The sequence below is a fragment of the Furipterus horrens genome, unplaced genomic scaffold (genome assembly GCF_987537825.1).
Source record: "Furipterus horrens unplaced genomic scaffold, mFurHor1.1.pri manual_scaffold_8, whole genome shotgun sequence".
Lineage (NCBI taxonomy): Eukaryota > Metazoa > Chordata > Mammalia > Chiroptera > Furipteridae > Furipterus > Furipterus horrens.
Window position 1 is genome coordinate 78,063,006 of NW_028327178.1, and position 18,597 is coordinate 78,081,602.

The 18,597-nt window shown below is 36.6% G+C and overlaps 1 protein-coding gene across 1 annotated transcript in view; it reads right to left on the reverse strand.

Annotated features, from left to right (window-relative positions):
* The window catches only part of SPTLC3 (serine palmitoyltransferase long chain base subunit 3), a 147,761-nt gene extending 129,769 nt beyond the window's left edge, over positions 1-17,992 (reverse strand). Inside the window, exon 1 of the mRNA XM_090285212.1 lies at positions 17,615-17,992. Within this exon, the coding sequence (XP_090141338.1) occupies positions 17,615-17,815 (201 nt within the window). The 5' untranslated portion in view covers positions 17,816-17,992. The remainder of the gene's footprint in view (positions 1-17,614) is intronic.
* Positions 17,993-18,597: the final 605 nt, after the last annotated feature.

Consider the following 18,597-nt stretch of genomic DNA (forward strand, 5'->3'; position numbering starts at 1 on the left):
CCTCATTTGATGCTAATTTATTTATTACTCAGTCCTTTTATCCAGAGATAAAACTCACCAGTATTCAGATAATATCTTTCTGCAGTCAAACCTATTATGAAACCCTTTCCAATAAGAACAATCAAAAGGTAGTGTCCAAGATGCATTGAATGGTATACTTAAGATCTGTCCATTTCATTATATGTAAATTTTGACTTAAAGAATAAAAAAGAAACTATGAACAAAAATTGAAATCTAGTTAATGATATGTACATGGAAGAGTTTAGGGGTGAGGTGTATTGATTCTACAACTTACTTTGAAATGCATAAAGCATATGAATCGATGAATGGAGAGAAGGATAGATGGGTAGACATGAGATAAAATAAATATAGTAAAATGTAGAATTTACAGTTAGAATCTAACTATAGAATTCACATGGTAGGTATATGAGTATTCATTGTAGAACTCTCTTAATTTTCTGTAAGTTTGCAAATATTCACAATTAAATCCTTGAGGAGAGGCTTTTTTTTTTTTTTTTTTTTTTTTTTCTTGTGATAAAAACATAGACTCTGGGGCCAGCTTGCAGTACCAACTAAAGATTTAATCTTAGGAAAAAATTTTATCTAACTTTGTATAATCAGTTGCCTCATCTAAAAAAAAATGGGGATAATAACTATCAAAACCATAAGGATATTGTGAAGATCAAGTAAGTTAGTATTTGTAATGCTCTTAACATGTAGTGTGATGAAAAAGTTTGTTAAATGAAATTTTAAAAATGATCTCATATACAGCGTCATTGGTGGGAAAACAGATTGTACTGACTTTTCTCGGATATTCAATGAAGGATTTTATTAAAACCAGATGACAGACGTGTATACCCTGAGGTATTATTAGTCAGTTTCTCTCTAATCCAGGCATATTTCACCTCCTGCTAAGAGGTAACAGAATCATCAGGATTAATCAATAATATTTAGTTTCTACTTTCATATTCTTCAAAAAGTTTCACTTGCTTAAAGCATGTTCTTTGACCACAGACTTGAAGCATATATGATATCTGAATATTAATATAAATTATGCATTGTTTATTGGATTGAAAGTTAGTGCAGCCAAGCAGCATTGAGCTTCAAACAGCATTGAGCTTTTGAAGAAAATTAAAAATAGAACTACCATATCACCCAGCAAATTTACTTCTTGTTATTTATCCAAAGAAAACAAATTCTAATTCAAATATATATATGCACCACTGTTTTCATTCCAGCATTATTTACCATAGACACAACATGGAAGCAACCTAGGTGTCTTTTGATAGGTAGTGGATAAACAAGATGTGGTGCAAATATACAAGGAAATATTATGTGGCCCTAAAATAGAATGAAATATTGCCACTTGCAACAACATGGATGGACCTAGAGGGCATTATATTAAATAAAATAAGTCAGAGAAAAGCATGTATGTAGCTATTGGTCACACAAAATAATCTAGTGCTTTAATGATTTTTAAAAAGAGGGCAGTAAATGTTCTCTGACAAAGGTTACGAAGTTTGTAATTTATAAGATGTTACATACTTTGAAGTCTACAAAGAAGCCTGTGTATCATGTGTGGAGCCTTTTTAGTCTTTTAAAGAACTAGGTTTGTAGACAGCAAAAGCAATTTGAATAACAAACCAAACAACCTGAAATGAAAGTCCTTAACAAGAAACAGATTAATAAAAACACATGGTCTTTACTCATTCCACAAATATTAAGCACTGACTAGGTGCAGGCTCTGGTCTAGGTGCCGGGGATTCAGCAGTGGATAATATAGAAATCCTTGCCAACGTGGAACTCACATGCTGACAGATGACAGATAGAAAATAAATTTCTGTGCATGTGTGTGTTTGTAGATGGCATTAAGTGCTAAAGAAAACAAGCATGAAAGGGAGGCAGGAAGTGAGAAGGTTTGCCATTTTAGATAAGATTAAGATTACCTTTAATAGAGAAAATAACATTTGAGTAAGGACTTCAAGGGAGAAAGGGCACAGGCACCTGGATACCTGGGAGGTATAAACGGGAGAGGAAGTGCTAATGACCCCAGGTGGATGGATGCCTGGTGCTTGTACTAGTGAGACTGGAATATATTGAGCACTGGGAAAAAGAGCAGGAGATGAGTCAGAGAGGACCAAGCCATGGGGCCTTAAGGCACTTGTAAATTTTGGTTTATAGTGAAATGGAAGCCATAGAAAAGGTTTGGGCAGAGAGTGACATCTTGATTTTATTTCACAAGATCATTTTGCAGTTGTGTTGACAACAGTCTTGTGGTTTTGCTGGTGGTGGTGGAGGGGAGGACAAGGGTGAAATAAGGGTATGGTGGTTTAAAAATATGTTCATAAATTTTTTGATACTCTTCACATTGAGAGGTGGAATAGTCCCTTCCCCTTCAATCTGGTGGGCTTGTCTGTGACAACTTCAACCTATAAAGTAGGGTGGAAGTGAAGCTTCCCTTTGAGCCTAGGTTATAAATGGCCATGAAACATCTATTTCATTTACTAGGAAATTCTCTTCAAGTCCCATAGCTGGAGAGGATTCATGTGGCAATTTAGTCCACAGTTCCAGCTTGTCCTGTTCTTCAGCCATCCCAGCCTGGATTTTATGTATGGGAGTGAGGAAGACATTTTGGAGGAATATCCTTCTGACCCAGCTGTTCTCAGCACAGCCATCTGAGTCATCCTCGCTGAGGCCCCAGATATCATGGAACAGGGAAGAGCAGTCCCCACTGTGTCTGCTTCTGAATTTCTGACCAGTAGAATCCATGAGCATAACAAAATGACTCTTATTTAATGCCATTGTGTGTTGGGATGGTTTGTTATGCCGCAGCAAATAACAGGGACATAGAGAAGAGATGAGACTCCTGCAACAATCCAGGTGAGAGATCATGGTGTCTGAGACCTGAGTGAGAAGTAGTCAGATTCTGGATTCCCTGTGAAGGTAGGATTATGAATTTTCTAACTGATTGAATGTAGAATGAAAGAGAAAAGTCATGAATGATGCCCAAGTTGTTGGTGTCAGCCACTGGAAGGATAGAGTTGTCATTTACTGAGATAGAAAATACTATAAGGAGAGAAGGTTTGGGGACCGAGAGACAGAGTATCAGGTGCTCAGTTTTAGAGATGTGAGACTGGAGATAGCTTTTGATTATCCAAGTGGAAGGATCAAATAGGCAGTTGGAAGTCACATATACACAGAGAAAGGAGACAAGATAAGATAATCATGGTAGATATGCAGTTAGAAAAAAATAAAGTACAAAGACTGAGCCTTGGGTCACTCTATTGTTAAAAGGTCAATGAGATGAGGAGGAATCATGAATAAAAACTAGTAACTGTGAAGGAATAGCTTGTGATATAGAAGTGTCACATTCTGGAATCAAAGAGAAGAAAGTGCTTTAAGGAGGAGGGAGTGATTACTTGTGTCATATGCTGCTGACAGGTCAAGTAAAATAACAACTGAAAAGCCACCAGTAGATGAGAGAAGTTGAAGGTTTAAGATTGTCATTTATTGAACACCTATTATATGCCAGGCATTGTACTGCATGCATGCTATTACAATAGCAGAGAAAGAGATGGCTGCAGGCTAGTATTAATAGATAACAGCTATCATTTATTGAATATCTACTACATATCTGATAGTTATTGGGAGCCTTACATATGCTATCTCATTTCATCACCATGGCCTTATGACATATGGATCAGAGATATGAAGTTACCTGCCCGATCTGACCCAGCTAGTAAGGGGCAGAGCTGGGTCTTAAGCCCAGTCTTATCTGATATCAAAGTGAGTGGCCTTCCTAATATCAATCTTTCTTAAGTGGTTCCCTGAGAAATCCAGAGAGGTTCTGGGGTATGAAAAGTCACCAGGACAGAAATACCTTTCTGGGAGTTCATTTTTCCAAAAAAATTTAAGGGGTGGAGGCATAAAGTAATTTTATAGTAAAATATACAAATATATTTTAGATTAGAATGCAAAATTCTAATGTAAAATTTTCAAAAAATGAATAACACGTGTACTTATTGCTTGAGTCACTTTGGGTTTTGTGTGGTTTTCTCTTCTTGGTGAATCAGTTTATGAATATCTTATCTTATCTCCTCTGGAGAGGATGATGTGCTGGTTTTTCTGGTTAGGTTGTGAGAGTAGATGTAGCCTAATTAGTAAAGGCGTTCCACAACTGAGGTTCTTAAGCTAGGGATTTGAGAAAGTCAGAGAATATATGAACTCTCTACATGAAAAATTTTATGATTATGATGAACACATTCATTTTCTTTTTAAAGTATATTTTATTAATAATGCTAGTACAGTAGTCCCAATTTTTTTCCCTTCGAGCCCTTCTATCTGGTATACCCTTTTCTTCCAGCAATCCCCCCTGCCTTAGTTCATGTCCATGCATCGTGCATACAAGTTCTTTGGCTTCTCTATTTCCTTTACTATTCTTAACATTCCTCTTTTACTTTGCACCTACCAATTATGCTTCTTAATACCTGTACCTTTCTCCTTCTTGCTGATAATCCTCCATATGGTCTCCATATCTATGATTCTGCTTCTGTTCTAGTTTGCTTGGTTTGTTTTTGTTATTTAGATTCAGTTGTTGATAGTTGTGACTTTATTGTTATTTTACTGTTCATAGTTTTGATCTTCTTTTTCTTAAATAAGTCCCTTTAACATTTCATAAAATACGGGTTTGGTGATGATGAACTCCTTTAGCTTTATCTTGTGTGGGAAGGACGTTATCTGCCCTTCCATTCTAAATGATAGCTTTGTTAGAGAGAGTAATCTTGGTTGTAGGTCCTTGCTTTTTATTACTTTAGGTACTTTTTTCCAGTCCCTTCTTGCCTACAAAGTTTCTTTTGAAAAATCAGCTGACAGGCTTATGGGAACTCCTTAGTAGATAACTCTCTTCTCTTGCTGCTTTTAAGGTTCTCTCTTTATCTTGAACCTTTAGCAATTTAATTATGATGTGTCTTGGTGTGGTCCTCTTTAGGTCTAGCTTGTTTGGGACTCACTGTGCTTCCTGGACTTGTATGTCTATTTCCTTCACCAAATTTGGGAGGTTTTGTTCATTATTTTTTCACTTAAGTTTTCAATTTCTTGCTCTTCCTCTTCTCCTCTGGCATCCCTATGATTCAGATGTTGGCACTTTTGGAGATGTCCCAAAGTCTTATTCTTTCCTTATTGTTTTGAATTATCGTTTCTTCATTCTGTACTGTTTGACTGTTTATTTTTTCTTTTTATTTTCTATAAAAAGTGTCAGCTTCTCAAATGATCCTTAACTTCCAAATGATTAAACCCCACATGGCAGAGAAAGAACAGTCAAGTATAACTTGTAGTTAACAGAATAATTATGATTTACATATAGCCTTTTCCTTGGGCAACTTTTGAAGGCCCCATTATACCATATTTAGAGAACAATAATGGTAACCAAGCTTTATGGTGCATGCCTAACAAAGGATTGTGTGTCTCTTCCTATGAAGTCTGAGAAATAAAGTTTGGCTAGAAAAACTGTCAGTTCTGTGATATTTTGATGACCACTTTGGTACCTAATATTTAAAATCAGGGCTAGTCAAAGAAATCTAGTATATGTTGTCTGTCATAATTGTTCCTCAAACTTGCATATTCCAGGATCAAGTGATAATATAACGTCAGAAAAATGAAGATATATTTTAATATCATCTATTGTTTTTTAAAATATAAAATAAATTTAAATTAAGAGGAGCTACATTTTTGAACCATTCTTTCTAAATATGTATGAGGAAATAGCACTCTATTTATAACCTCTTATTTTTCCCACCCTATTTACCTGTAGTTTAGAGATTAAAGACTTATGGTAGAAAGAATATTTCCTTGAAATCTACATTTTAAATCTACTTTTAAAGGTTAAATACCAATACTTAAAAAAGAGGAGATTTTCTCTTCCTCCCACTTCATTTGAATTTCCAACTTCTTTTGAAAACCCTAAGATCTGTCAACACAGGACCTATTCTCCCTCATAACAACAAAAAGCTTTGCTAGGTAAACCCATTCTTACCACTTCCTATTGTTCCATTCCAGGTCCTTCCACCCTTCCAGGCATTTGCAATCTCAGTGTCTGCTGTAATCAAATGATCTTCAATGTGACAAAACTATTGAGTGGAGTAGGATTCAGCTGGTGCTTTGATGGATAAAATAGATTGTTGAGAACAATTTTGAATACTTCTCTGAGTTATGCTAATAGTGTTTTTCCCCCCAGATGTTTAACCTAAATTGTAAATTACCTGACCAATGTCTTGGTTTTTAATAGGGTGGCAACAGCTCCTTCTCACATTAACTTACAGGTTTGTGTACTTTAGAATTCCAGTAAAACTATATTAGTTTAGGCCAACTGAGACAAAGGTGTGAATATTTAGTCAAAATATTAAATTCAGTGTATTTAAAAAAAAAGTAGTAAATTCCTTGCAAATATTTAGATTAACATCAACCCACTTCTAAGTGTTTCCAAAAAAGACTTTTTTGAAGAAACTTTAGCAAAAGATAAAATTAATTTCTAATTGGCAGATATTAAATATACTTAAAAATATATATTCTTTTAATTAAGAAAACATCTGCACCTGAACACACATACTCTTAAGCCAGTTATTTCTTCATAGGTAATGCAATAAATTACAGGCCACCTCAGTTTGAATAATTACACTTCAGATTTGGCAGCATTCAGATGATTATGGTTTTGCATTGGTGATATTTGAATTTGTTGTATTTGGCTAAACCAGCCAGACACTCATCTTAAACATACAGTCCTTATGCCAAAACACAAAACAAATTGAAAGCAAATCAATGGCCATATACAAATTATTCCCTCAAAAGGTAAATGCCAGCACTGAAAATGAGTATGATGAGATTGGAGAATAAATTTTCTAGACATCTTAAATATAATACCCATTTGTTCACTTATTTATTGCTATTTAGCAAACCACTGCCATACTTAAAACAACAATCATTTATTTGCTCAAGAATTTGTAATATGTGCAGGACTCAGCAGGGACAACTCATCTGTTTTCCATGAGGTATCAATTAGAGCCAACAGATCCCAGGCTGGAGGATTCATTTCCAAGAGAGCTTGCTCATACAGTTTACAAGTTGGTGCGGCATCTCAGCTAGGAGCACAACAACGATACTTGGTTTCTCTTTATCTGAGCCTTTCCTCCAGGCTACTTGGGCTTCCTTCAAGCATGCTGGTTGGGTTCTAAGAGTGAGTGTTCTAGGAGGACTAGGTTCAAGCCATAAGGATTCTTTCAACTTTAGTCTCAGTAGTCCCAAATAGTACCTTCTGTCATGTTTTATAGGCCAAGTAAGTCATTAGGTAGCCCAAATTGAGAGGGACTAAAGTAGGTTTCACTTCTCAATGGAAAATTTGTCAAATAATTTGCAACTATCTTTTATCTATTGTATTGCTTATCTAAGATATCATTATTATCAGGAAATGCTGTGCTATGTGAACTGCTTATTCAGGGTGACCATGTACTCTTGAAGAAAGCTTCTAAAAGGCAGATTATCTCTAGAACTTCATCTGGAGCTCAGTATGTTTGTATGACTCAGGGTTAAATGGAATTGGTTTTCTTTAACTCGGAGTTGTTTAAAGTAAAAAATGGGTGAAGGCCAGTACACTGATGCAGTGTGTCTGTGAATGAACAATATTGCATATTGAAGGCTCTGGTATGTGGCAGTTTGGAGTCATTTGCAATAATAAGATCAAATTTTTGTTAACAATAGTGAAGCAAGTAAGCAAAACAACCCATGATACCTTTAACTCACACTGATTCTGCCCTTTAGGCTGACTTTAATTTGCCCCTTCTTTGTGGCAGTAAGCATGAGTCTCACTTCTACTAACATCTTGTGTTTAGAGAGACAGCTTGGACTAAGAAATACAAACTTGGGTTTTAGAATTGGGAAAACCAGGTTCCAAAACTGGTTTTGATGCTTCTGAGCTGATGACTTTTGTTAACTTACTACAACTTTGTTTCCTCACCTCTAAAATAGGTCTGATAGGAATAATATTTACCTTGTTGGAATGTTGTGAGATGATGAATGCAAAGCAGTTAGAATGCCTGGCACTTAGAAAGAATGCAGTACGTGTTAGGAATTATGCAATACATAATTATTATTTTCTTGGTACTTCCCAAGGTTTTTAACTATAGGCCACCATGTTAGGAGTTAGAGCATGATATTCTCGAATATTTGTGGTGACAATGAAAGCATAATCTCCTTTATTTTCTTATATGTATCCATACCATAGCCAACCGGAATTTTTGGTTTTTAAAATAAGAGTTTCGATGTATATTTTAGTGGGAAGTGGATAATACCATGGGGTTCTGGTACCAAAAAGAAGTTAGGCTAAGGTGTATGGTCTAGAGTTTATGTTCCAGTTTTCTTATTGCTGGGTAATCTTGGGTAAGTTATGTTCTTTGAGCCTCAGTTTCCTCATCTGTGCAGACATGGCTAATAGTATTCATTAACAATATTGTTATGAGAATAATATGAGGCAAAAGAACCTGGCATGAAGTAGCTACCTATAATGCTATTTATTAGTCCTAATATTATTATTGAGCTGATCAAAATAACTAGATTATTCTAACTTTCAACTTAATTTCATACTTTATAAACACAACCCAAGAAACTAGATTTTTTTTTTCCATCTTCTCATGGAAACTAATTGTAGCCTATTTCTTTCCTTCACTTTCCTCTTTTCCCTTCTTTTTCTTTCTTTTTTTTTAAACTTTTTAAATTTCTATTTCTACTTTCTTCGCATATTTTGCCTACTATTTTCTCATTTTCTCTTTAGTTCCTGGATGTTTTCTGTGTTGGTTTCTAAGTTTTTTATATATTAAGACATTTGCATTTTGTGATATGAATTGCAAATATTTCCTGGTCTGTAATTTGTCCTTTGATTAATTTATGTTTTTTTTTTGTTGTTGTTTTGTTTTGCCATGAGAAATAAATGTCTGATTTTTATGTAGTAAAATTTTCTTTTATGTCCTCTGGGTATTTTATCATAGTTGTAAAGACTTTTCCCATGCACATATTATTTAAAAAAATTTTTTTAGCACTTTCATGGATTAATTTTAACAATTAAAAATAATACTTTCCATTCACATGTTATTACATAGCATATCTAATTCTTATGCTACATAACATGGTTTATTAGTTGGCAGGGCTAGTCACCCCTCACTATAACTCTTTTAAATAATTCTCTTTAATCTTACTTGTTAATTTTTCCACATTAATTTTAACATCATTTGTCTGGTTTGTAGGAATTGTTTTATTTACTGGACTCACTTAAATTTATAGTTTAACTTAGGAGGAATTAACATATTTTTCATCTCGAGTCCTCCTCTCCATGACTATTGTATGTTTTTTTCACTTATTACAGTTTCTTTCATGTACCTCTGCAGCATTTTAAAACTCTTCATAATGATTTTAACTTTACATCTTACATGTATTCCCACATATTTCATGTTTCTGATGCTATTGTAAGTGGGGTTTTTATTTCAATTACATGTTCCAATTGATTTTTTCATGGTTCTTTATTATTTTTTATGTAAGTAAAACAATTAAATTTTTCTTTATGGTTTCTGCTTTTTCACTTTGAGTGCAAGGGGAACAAGTTATGGTGATGATATGCAGCCTTGACGTATCCCTCATGTTCCTACATTTCCAGACACAGTAGGTAAGCTCTGTTTATGTTGCTTAATAACATAAACTGGTCTTCCACAATGATTACCAAATTAGGCCAGAGCTAATCCATAAACCATGTTCTAAGAATCGCCAGAGATAAAACCCACACAGCCTGAGAAAGCCACATCTGATCATGGCAATTCTATTCTCAAACCTCCATCACTTATGAATATCTTGCATATTATGGCAGATACTCTTGATGCAATGTCCAAATCACCTTACATTCTGATAATTTCTTTATATTTAAAAAATATTTTATTTCTTTATTTTTAGAGAAAGAGGAAGAGAGGGAGAAAGAGAGAGAGAGAAACATTGATGTGAGAGAGAAACAGATCAGTTGCTTTTCTTGTGTGCCCGAACAGGAGTCTGAATCTGCAACCAGGCATGTGCTGTGACCAGGGATTGAACTGGTGACCTTTTGGTTTGCAAGATGATGCCCAACCAAGTGAGCCACACCAGTCAGGGGTAATAATTTTTTACTAAAAGTATCTTTAGATCAATTTCAGGGCTTTCTCTAGTTATATGTAAGCAAGATAAAAATGTTATGTGGTTAATGTTCCTGGGAGCATTCTTCAACTGATGATAGACAGGAGTTGGTTGATATATAAGGACTCCCAAAAAACAGACTTTATTTATTTAAAAAAGTATATTTATTCTTACATGTTTAAACTTCAGTCATCTTCAAAGTACTCTTTATTTGATGCAATATACCTATGGGGACTTTTTTCCACTGCTCAAAACTGTTTTTGAACTCATAGATTTTGATGTCTTTTAGTGCTTCTGCTGTTTTTTGTTTCACCTCTTCTACATCAGCAAAGCATTTCTCCTTGAAGATGGTTTCATCCAGGGAAATAAAAATAAGTTGTTCAAGGAAAACTTGTGTGTATAGGAAGGGTGGGGCATGGGGATCATGCTGTCTTTTTGTCAAAAAACTGCTGAACACTCAGCACAGTGTGAGGAGGTGAGCTTGTAAATCACCCATCATGAAATGGGCAAACTCATTGAATGAGTCTTCAAAAAAATTCACTGAAGCTGAATGTAGCCTCTCACAAGAACACTGGCTGGTATACTATTGATACAGATGGGTTCCTAGAACACTCACCTATAGGGGAAGCCTGTACTACAAGATGCTTACACTCCAGAAGATAATTCTGTTTTCTGGGGGTCCCCTCGCATACCTTTTTTACTTGTGCCTTAGTGGGGACAACTATAAAGCATGTTCTATATTGTCATCTAGATATCCACAAAAGTCTGGGCTCCAATTTCCCATAGTGGTACCTATTCATGAATGTATTGGCTCCCTTCTCTTCTGTGTCTCACTTCATGATTACCCTCATTCCTGGGTTCAATTTTCAAATAAATTTCTTGCATTAGAATCCTTATTTCTGAGTCTGTTTATTGAGGAACATAAAATAAAGGTATTTTACAATCTTATCCCACCTACTTTTATAGCCTGGTTGCCTGTTTCTCTAATTAAGCATCCAAACTTAGTCTCATTAACCCAACCTCCAATGCCCAAACACTTCATGTCTGATGTTTTGTATCTTTCTAAGAGCTTTTCTCTCTGTTAGAATGCCTTTCCATGACTGTGCACCTGGCTATTCTGTTTTTAAAACTTGTATCATAGGGGTGCATAAGTTCTTTTGAATTGGTGACTCAGGATACTTAGTGTACATTCCCAACAGTGAAATTGCTGGACCAAAAGGCAGTTCCATATTTAGCTTTTTGAGGAAATTCCATACAGTTTTCCACAGTGGCTGCACCAGTCTGCATTCCCATCAACAGTGTACTAGAGTTCCTTTTTCTCCACATCCTTGCCAGCACTTGTTGTTTGTTCATTTTTTAATGATGGCCATTCTGACCAATGTGAGGTGGTATCTCATTATGGTTTTAATTTGCATGTCTGATGGCTAGTAATATTGAGCATCTTTTCATATGTCTATGGGTCCTCTGTATGTCCTCCTTGGAGAAATGTCTGTTCAGGTCCTTCAACCATTTTTTAATTGGATTGTTTGTCTTCCTAATATTGAATCATATAAGTTCTTTATATATTTTGGAGATCAAACCATTGCCTGAGGTATTGTTGGCAAATATGTCCTCCAATAGTTGGTTCCCTTTTCATTTTGATGATGGTTTCTTTAGCTGTGCAGAAGCTTTTTAGTTTGATATAATTCCATTTGTTTATTTTTTCCGTTATTTCCCTTGCCCTAGGAGATATATTGGCAAAAAAATACTTCTATGTGGGATATCTGAAACTTTCCTGTTTTCCTCTAGGACTTTCATGATGTCACGACTTATATTTAAAAGTATTTTACCCATTTTGAGTTTATTCTGGTATATTGTATGGTGTAAGTTTGTGCCTCGTTTCATTTTTTAACACGTAACAATCCAGTTCTTCCAACACCATTTATTGAAGAGACTATCTGTACTCCATTGTATGCTCATGTCCTTTTCGTCAAGTTTTATTTGAGCATAGAAACTTGGGTTTATTTCTGGGCTCTCTATTCTGTTCCATTGATCTATGTGTGGGCTCTTATGCTAGTACCAGACTGTTTTGATTACAGTGCCCTTGTAGCACAGTTTGATATCAGGTATTGTGATCTCTCCTACATTGTTCTTCTTTCTTAGGATTGCTGAGGTTATTGGGGGTCTTTATTGTTATATAAATTTTTGAAATATTCCATTGGTATTTTAATAAAAATTACATTGAATCTATAGATTGCTTTGGGTAGTATCGACATTTTAATGATGTTAATTCTTCCAATCCATGAACACGGTGTATATTCTCATTTATTTGTATTCCTTAATTTCTTTCTTCAGTGATCTGTTGTTTTCTGAGTACAAGTCTTTTACCTTCTCGGTCAAATTTATTCCTAAGTACTTTACTTTTCTTGTTGCTATAGTAAGTGGGACTTTCCCCCCTAGTTTCTCTTTCTGATATTTCATTGTTGGTGTACAAAAATGCCTTCAATTTCTGAATATTGACTTTGTGTCCTGCTATTCACAGTAGTGCTATTTGCAATAGCCAAGTGCTAGAAACAGCCTAAGTGCCATCAGTAAATGATAAAAAAAAATGATAGAAGGAACTCTTACCTTTTGCGACAGCCTGGATGAAACTGTAGAATATTATGCTAAGTGAAATAAGCCAGTCAGTGAAAGAAAAATACCATATAATCTCACCTATAAGGGGGATCTAATGAACAAAATAAACTAACAAACAAAATAGAACCACAGGCAAGGAAATATGGAACACAGTGAAAGTGACCATAGGGTAGGCAGTAGGGGGATAATGGTGGAGAGAAGGGGAAGGGACTAGACAAAGAACAGGTATGAATGACCCATGGACAAGGACAACAGTGTGGGAATTGACTGTGGGAACAGTGTGGGTGGGGTGGGTGGAGGAGGGCAAAGGGAGAAAATTGGGACAACTGTAATAGAATAACAATAAAAAATGATTTAAAAAAACACTTGGGTTAAAAGTTGTTCTGTCTAGAGTGACTTTGTCTTCCTTGCCAGGGCCAAATGCCCTCTCCTCTATGCTCGTAAGCATGGTTCATATATCTCAGTTGTGATGAACTATTCCCCAAAATGGTCACAGTAATCCTGCCAATCCCTCATAAACTTTTGTAACGTGACTTCACAGATACTCCCATTAAGAAGCATAATCTAGCCCTGGTTCAGTTGGTTGGGCATTGTCCTGCAAACCAAAGGGTCGCTGGTTTGATTCCTGTGGGTTCAGTCCCAGGTTGGAGCATGTACATAAGGCAACCAGTCAATGTTTCTCTCTCACATCAATGTTTCTCTCCTTCTCTTTCTCCCTGCCTTCCTCTCTCTTTAAAACTAAAAAAACAAAATTAAAAATTAAAAGAAAAGAAATAGTCTATTTACCCTACCCTTGCATTCGGGCTGGTCTCGTGACTGGCCTTGATGACAGACAGAACATGGCAGAAGTAAGCCTAAGCTTTAGGAGGACTTTCAGTTTCCATTTTCACTCTTTTGGAGGCTAGCCTTCATGTTAAACAATTGTAGGTTACTCTATAGATTATAAGACACCACAGGGAGAAGTATCCCTATGAAAGAGATACAGGTGTCCTGAACAACAAGCAGGACCAAAGTCTCAGACATGTGAGTGGGTCCTTCTTGGCTATACATTAAACACCATGTAGAGTACTGACAAGCCTTGCCCAAGTTCCTGGCCCACAAAAGGCATGAACAATATAGTAGTTGTTTTAAGTCATTAAGTTTTGTGGTGGTGATTATACATCAATAGATAACTGCAATGTTTATCATAGAACTCACCATTAAACGCTATTGCTGTTTACTCATCTGTCATTCACACTTTGAATTATGTATAAATGGGGATTGAATATTTTTATCTTAATAGTTGCAGTACCTGACACACAGGAAAGCTTTACAACAATGATCCAATGAAAGTAATGGGGACTCAGCAGGGAGATCAACAGAGAAAACTTGTTAAATTGTTGTGGAGTTTTTGTTTTAGGAAATAAGAACCACAAAACAAAAGGTACTAGAGAATGATTGCAAATGAGAATAGATGAAAATTCAGAGTAATTTAAAAAAGGATATTTAAAGCTTTTAGTTCATGAATTCTCCTAATACTTGGTGATATTTTTGACATCTGTTTCAATCAGTGTACAGGCTAGATGAGCCTCAGAGACGCTAGTATTTATAGGCCCCTGTCAAGCCATTACTGCTGTGTGTGATTGAACTGTCAGTCATAGTTCTCCCTCTCCAGAAGAAGTTTATGTCCTAACAGAAAAGCAGATGTAGCAGGACATTCCAGGTCTCAAGAGAATATAGTAAGGTGTGGACAAAAGGAAGGTCAGCTTCAGTGGTTATAAGTTTCCTGCTAATAGGTAAATTACAACTTTTAAATATACCTTTACATGTCCCAAGGATAATAGATTCTTAATAAGTATTGGTGCTTGAATGATTAAACAATAGAATGAGCAGCTACCTCTTAGGACTCAGTATACAACACTTTGTCATGTTACAATATTCAGGATCAAGAACACACTGAATTAGAATAATTCCAACCATAGGACATTTTTGTTTGCTAGGTAAGGAAATGATTAGGGAAAATTTAAACAGTTTTCTTTCAACTCTTAGGATCTATTTCATAGAAGAAAATGCAGCATCTTATGAAGATACCTCTGAGGAAATGCAATAATAAAAGACACAATGACTACCTTCCTACCTTCAGGATTTCCTAATAAAATTTATGGCCAGGTCCAAAATACTGAGTGGGGATGACAGAGCAATTATATGGAGATTAAGTTAATAAACAGAAAACTATAGAAACTTTCAAGTTTGGGTGAAGACATTAAGGGTCCTTCTGTCTGTTATGTGGGTATGCTCATGAGGAGGGAGAACAAATCCCCTAGGACAATAGCTTCATCTGCCAGGATAAAAGATAGGATAACATATTAGAAGTGAAAAAAGAAATGGCCTCAATCAATGATGAAAACCAATTATCAGTGTATCCTCAGGTCATATGAGGTTTAAAGAGAGAGAGAGAGAAAAAAAAAAAGACAATACAATCAAGTTCCAAAAAAGTTCCAGAAAGGAACTCTACATTTCCAGAATGAAAAGAATCTGGTCCCTTGCCAATCTCAAGGTTGGGGACGTGAGTGTAGACCCCAGTGCTAGGGTATGAAAGTGATGCCGCATTGAAACAAAGGAAAGGAGGGTTGCTGAGAAACCGCCTAACACTGCTTTTTAAAAATTGTCGTTGTTGTTTTTAATTCCAGAAAATCCAGTGTTAACAGAATCTTACAGGGTAGCCCAATATATGCCAGAGACAGATGTATTGCCATGTTGTTGCAAAAAAACAGGAAGCGTTAGGGGATTTTCAGAGGAGCTGGTAGGACTTTAGATGCCCTCTTATAGGACACTAGGCTGGCAGAATGTACTTGGAAGACAAGTGGCCCAGGATAACTGTAAGCCTTTATGGATTGCTTGTCAACTGTCCTGTTTTTGGCCAAGACTCAGTTTTTTAAAGGGCCATATAGCAAAATGGACTAAAACTGTAACTGCGGATCATAATAGTGAAGACAACTTCATCCACATCATGGCAGGTATGCAGGCCCTTGTCTATCTTACTAAACTAAGGTCTCAGCAGGGTTTATTCTTTCTGGAAAATATTTTTAACCAATGATTGAGGCTCTCAGTGGTTGCCAATTCCAACTTAGTAACACCTAAATTTATCTGAGACAACAGGTTCTGAATGGCCCTTCAGGAAGAAATGCCATAAAAGGTAACAGCTGCTTTGATATTTCCTGCTGCTCTCAAGGAAGCCTGAAAGTCCAGGGCTATTTAGTAATGAACTTTTACTTAAGGAGCACTTAGTAACAAACTTTTAGGATACTGGCTTTTCCCCTTACTTAGGAATGGTTGTTGTAACCATCTTGCTAAGTTCCTAACCTCAGACACTAGAAGGTGGTTATAAAATCAAGTAAAGAGAGAGAAGAAGGGCTTTGAGGGTGTCTCAGCCCAAGTGAGAGCCCTCAGGGTCAGATTGTTTCAAAAGGTGAGTAGGCAAACACCCAGTGTCACAGGCATTTCAGGGACAAGGAGCATCTTGGGTGATAGTTTGAACTGACACAGTTACAAATTGTACATATTATTATGACTTCCCTCATACAAACCGCAGGAGCTGAGTGTTTTCTCGTTACATTGTGTTAATTAGGTTTCAGATACTCAGCTGGGAGAGTCCTGGCCTGAGATTTTCAGTAGACACTTTTAAGGCTAGGGTAATGCCTTTTATTAAAGAGGTAACCACAACCTATTTACACACAGCCTATGCTCCAGAGTGGCCCCCTACCCATTCCAACTGGATGCACAGATTTAATGTACTGAGTGGTGGATTGGCTCCCAGCAAGCCCAACCTGTCCTGTGATCTTACAACAATTTGACCTGTCCACTGGGCGGATGCTGATTCTCTGAGGATGGATGAGTGGTGGAGGACTGCAAAGGTTCCCTGCCCAGATTCTCATTTCCCAACAGTGAAGCTACCTGTTTGGCTAGGCTAATTTGCTTCTGAAGCAGATGAGCTCATCCTTACTACTCAGAGTAGTGAGCCAGGGCATCATGTGGGAAATGGGGAACTCTTTTTACAAGTATCTCATAGAGCCCAGCTCCCTCTTTGAATAAACTGACAATATTTCTTGAATTCCTTCTCCTCCTCCTCTGTCATACACTCTGCCTTATCAAACACTCTGTCATAGCAGGAGCCAAAAACAATATCAAATGGTAAAACAAAAGATTGTTTGGTTCCTGTGTGCAGCATGTAACAATAAGCCACACTTTCTGAAGTGTCTTCAAAAGTAATGCTGTGATGTCAAGTCTCAAAGAAAGACTCTGGCCCAAAATCAAACTGCAAGCTATGACAATGCTCCACTAAACATCAAAAGTAATTCATCTTTTATCCAGAGAGGCATTACTCATGGAGAGGGGAAAATGCGATTCATACCACATAATCTCAGTGACTTTCAGTTTACTTCCACTTCCTCTTTTTCTTATGAGGCATAATGAGCGTAGCCTGTCATGATTTCTTGATGGACTGAAATTTAGTTGAAAAGTTTGAGCCTTCACAATTCTTTACCCCATGAAATACTTGACAATAAAATTCTAATGGATATGTTTGTATTTTCAGGGTTTAAAAGGCTCTTGGGACTATGTATGTCCTCTCTTATATAGCAAAGAAACTCTCTCCTTGACCCACCTAACCATTTGGTAGCCAAGCATTTGAAATTAGCTGAAGTGAAGAACCAAAACACATAACACTTCATGAGAAGGACTTTCAGTTACCATAGCTTCCAACAGCTTTACAATAAACATTGAAATGCTCTGGTCATTCAGTCAGGGAGGGATTGACTCTTACCTGGGCTTCTTTCACGATCCCATTCTTCGTGCAGTTTCCATTCTGTGAGCTGTCAGTCTGCTTCTTGTGATCGGGAAGTTTTCTGTTGCAAACAGCACCCCCTCCAGAATTGGCCATTTGTGTGAAATCGTGTAATCCAGCAGGTTTTTCTCCAGTGCTTCTTGGCAAGCTGCAGTTTTGAAGTTGGTTAGGGGATGGCATAAAGCCCTCGGGGCTGAGCCTTTGGAGGAATCCTACCAATCAGGCTTTTCCAGAAGAAGAGCAAGAGTCTATCTTTTGGTCAGATCTTTGAAACTAAAAACAAACGGTTACCTTTCCACTCCTCACTTCAGAATGTGGCTTCCACGGCAACGAACTAGCTCCTGAAGCTGCAGAGATTGCCCGTGGACTGAGGAAATCAGGAGACTGCAAAACCCAGTGGCGAACTATTGAGGGGGCGGTCTGGGAGGAGGAAAGTCTTTTAAAGACACACACACACACACACACACACACACAGCACACAGCACACTCACTGTGAGTCTTTCACATGCATGCAGTCAGTTCTAAATTTACATCTATTCCCCACCTTTCCCTTGTGCACCTAATTACGTTTTCTTGGTTGTAAATCAAGCTCAAAGTCAACATTTTTTTTTTCTGTAAAGTAACATTCAGATGTAATTACCAGGAGCAGGAAGAAGGAGAGAATAGAAAGTTACCATTTAATGGGCACAGAGTTTTAGTTGGAGAAGAGAGAAGAAGTTTTGGCAATAGATGGTGTTAATGGTTACACAACAATTTGAGTGTACTTAATGCCACTGAACTGTAAACTTTAAAATAGTTAAAATGGTACATTTTATGTGATGCATATTTTATCATAATACAAAAATGGCAAAAAAAAAAAAGGAATATTCAGAATCCGCCTAATATTAAAATCAATGATATAATGAGAGGTACTAACTCATAAAGAATCCCTGTAAGACGGATGTCTAGGAGACAGAATATTT